Raw genomic sequence first — 3299 nt, forward strand, 5'->3', positions numbered from 1 at the left:
CTGGTCTTCAGGAAGGGCCCCGCGCGGGCCCGCCGCTCCGCCGAGGAGCAGGCCTCCGCGCCCGAAGACCCCGCAGCCGTCGGGTAGGGCGCCGAAAAGGATCGGGGCACCGCTGCCCGAGCGCCCACCGCCTCCGGAGCGCTGGGACTGGCGTCTCCTAGGGGAGGGGGCAAACAAAGGAAGAGTGGAGGGCTCTCAGACCCTTTCCCACCCAGCCACGACCGGCAGGTGGCCTCGCTCCCGCCGCCCACCCCGCCTCATAAGCCCTCTGGACTCTGCCCTCCTGTAAGGTTCGGAACAAAATCTTCATGGGGGCCTATAAGACACCCACACCCCCCGCCCCGCACCACAGTGCCAGCAGGTGGCGTGGTGTTTAAAGGCCCTGGAGTCTTAGGATTGATGGCGGTTCGAGTCCCGGATCTGATGGCTTCCTTTTCTCACTTCTGTACTCTGTCTCTCTCTGGTGAGCACATGTGCCTTATAGCAAAAACTTAAAGATAATAAAATAATAATAATAATAATTTGTCCCTATTTTACCTCTCTCACCTAGGCCCAGACACGTTGGCCCCGCGTACCAGTCCCTCTCAGCCCTGCTCAGCCTCAGGACCAGTCCCGCTTCCTGGTACACTCTTTTTCCCAGGACATCTGCTTGACCCACTCGCTCTCTTACTTTAAATGTTGAAGTCCCAGCGATGCCCTCCCTGGCCATATTTTCTACCTTCTCCAAAGTGGAAGGACACTTCCTAGTCTCTCTGGCTTACTTCTTGTCATAACACCTGTCAATACCTAACACCGTCTATTTTACTTGTCTTCATAGCATCTATTTCACCAAGTAGAAGGTGAGTTCCAGGAGGGCAGGGATGGTTGTGTGGATGCCGCACCCCCTTGGTCCTAGGGTAGTGCTCGGGCAGCACATGGCAGCGGCTTTACAACTTCCTTGTGCAAATGAATGACAGCAGGTCTTGTTTACTGCGCATGCGCAATGCCGTTCTGCAGTGGCTCAGAACAGCCTAGGAGGCAGGGCCTGTTATCCCATTTTGAGATGGAGAAATGGATGCCCAGAAAGAAGAGACATGCTCAAAAATCACACCAAAAGGAACTGTCGGGCCAGTATTGGAATTCAGGTGTGACTCAATAGTTTATGCTCAAAACCATCTTCGTCTTCCCTGGCTTCAAGGTCCCAACCCCACCTGCCTTACCTAGGGACTTGGGCCTCTCGCTGGCATAGATGCCCCGGGGGTCAGAGGGACCTAGGCGTCCATAGGAGCCAGATCCGGAGAAGCCGCTGTCCCCACAGAAGGTCGAGGGTGGTGAATCGGGACCTCCTGTGGAGCTGGGGTCTTCATAGAAGCCTGGATTCCAAGGAGAAGCGAAAAGACGTTTGGGGTGTTGGGTGGGAAAACCAGAGATGGGACGTGGAGAGCTGGAGACTCTGAGGCTAGGGAACAGTGGGATAGTTGGGGTGTCCCAGCAGCCCCCACCCCCTCCACCCACGCTCACCTGAGCTGCGGCCACTCTCCTGTTCCAGGCCTCCAGACTCCAAGCTCAGGTCTCCCAGCTGCTGGCCCAGGTCCCAGATGAGCCCAGGCAGGGCCTCCTGAGGGTGTGGACAGAGCAGGATGGTCAGAAGGCCCCCAGTCCTCTGCCAACTGGGACTCTAGTCTGTGAATTTGGGGCAGTTTCACTTTGACAACGAGGCTCTGAATTCAAAAGGACAAAGATGCCAGCCAGTCCTGTGGTGATGAGGGTGTCTGGATCTCATGTGGCCACTAGTTCAAGTCCTAGATCTGGCAGCTTGAGAAACATGCCGGGCGCAAAATTCTAAGAGAAGAATGGAAGAGAGGGGAATGCGGCATGGCCATCTCCCTGGGGGATGACTCTCACTTTCTCTCTCTCGCTAGTGAGCAAAGTGCCCTATTGCAAAACCAAAAAGAAAGACAAAAGCCAAGCAATACCCAACTCCTGGGACCTTCTCAAGATCTGTTCCCTCCCTATTAGAAAGTCCTGGGACCAGCAGTTAGCGTAATGGCTATGTTGCTGGACTCCCATGTAGTCGACTGCGGTTCGCTTCCCAGACCCGGTGGCTTAAAACACGCCGGGCGCGTGTGCGTGCATGCCCAGGATCCAGAGAGGAGAATGGAGGAGAAGGGATTGCGGCATGGCCATCCTCTCTGGGGGTGGTTTCTCGCTTTCTGTCTCTCTGTCTCTCTTTGTCTGTCTGGCGAGCGCACGCGCCCTATAGCAAAAACCTCTCTTAAAAAAAAAAAAAAAGGTCCTTATGTCCTCTTACTCTGACCCTTCATGCTGCAGCCCGTCTCCCTCCCTCTTAAATGTGATGAGGCCTCAAGAGGGTCCCATCTCTCGCCCCCTTCCAATGAGCTGTAGCCCCTGCTAGAACATCCCTCTCTTTTAAGTTTAGTTTATTCATGACAGTGCATGCTCACGTGCATGTACACACACTTGTGCAAAACAGAAGTGTCCTCCACAGGGTCTCATCCCATCACGATCCCCCTGCCCCAGCCCTCCAGCTCCTTAGGACCTCGGGCACGCCCAGCATGTTCTTAGTCCAGCCTGGAGATCTGAAGCCGCCGTCCATCAGCTGTGTTGCTTCCAGCACTGCAGTTCAGCTTGTTACGGACTGCACCACCAGGCTGGGCGAGCCCCTCTGAGTTTATCTTCCAGTAAAGACCGTTCCCTGCTTAAAGGTAGTGTCCAGGACCCAGCAGAGCCCTTCATCCTGGATCTGCTTTCTCTCCGTCTTTGACCCTCTTTTTCTTCTTTTAAAAATTATTTTATTGGGAACCAGCAGTTAGCGTAATGGCTATGTTGCTGGACTCCCACGTAATTGACCGCGGTTCGCGTCCCGGACCCGGTGGCTTAAAACTCACGCCGGGCGTGTGTGCGTGCATGCTCAAGATCCCGAGAGGAGAATGAAGGAGAAGGGATTGCGGCGTGACCACCCCCCCGGGGGGTGATTTCTCACCTTCTGTCTCTCTGTCTCTGTCTGTCTGGCGAGCGCATGTGCCGTATAGCAAAAACCTCTCAAAGAAAATATTTTATTTAACTTTATTTATTTTTAATTTGACCAGAGAAGGACAAAGAGAAAGAAGGAAAGTGAGAAAGTAAGCCACCAGGTCCAAGACTCAAACCATGGTAGGCCATGTGAGAGTCTGGCATCCTTAACCACCATGCCACCTGCTGGCCCCCTGACCCCCTTTTTAAAAAAAATATTATTTAAATGTGGGACCAGCAGTTGGCATAGTGGCTATGTCGCTGGACTCCCATGTAGTCGACCGCGG

General features: G+C 54.2%; 1 protein-coding gene across 1 annotated transcript in view; it reads right to left on the reverse strand.

Moving 5' to 3' along the window:
* Positions 1-2: 2 nt before the first annotated feature.
* Positions 3-3299, reverse strand: part of DACT3 (dishevelled binding antagonist of beta catenin 3) — a gene marked incomplete at its 3' end in the record, with an annotated part of 9945 nt that continues 6648 nt past the window's right edge. The window contains exons 2-4 of the mRNA XM_027767212.1: positions 1501-1597; positions 1200-1352; positions 3-157 (exon numbers count right to left, since the gene is read on the reverse strand). Of these exons, the coding sequence (XP_027623013.1) occupies positions 3-157; positions 1200-1352; positions 1501-1597 (405 nt within the window). The remainder of the gene's footprint in view (positions 158-1199; positions 1353-1500; positions 1598-3299) is intronic.

This window comes from Tupaia chinensis, unplaced genomic scaffold (genome assembly GCF_000334495.1).
Source record: "Tupaia chinensis unplaced genomic scaffold, TupChi_1.0 Scaffold000067_1, whole genome shotgun sequence".
In the NCBI taxonomy this organism is placed as follows: domain Eukaryota; kingdom Metazoa; phylum Chordata; class Mammalia; order Scandentia; family Tupaiidae; genus Tupaia; species Tupaia belangeri.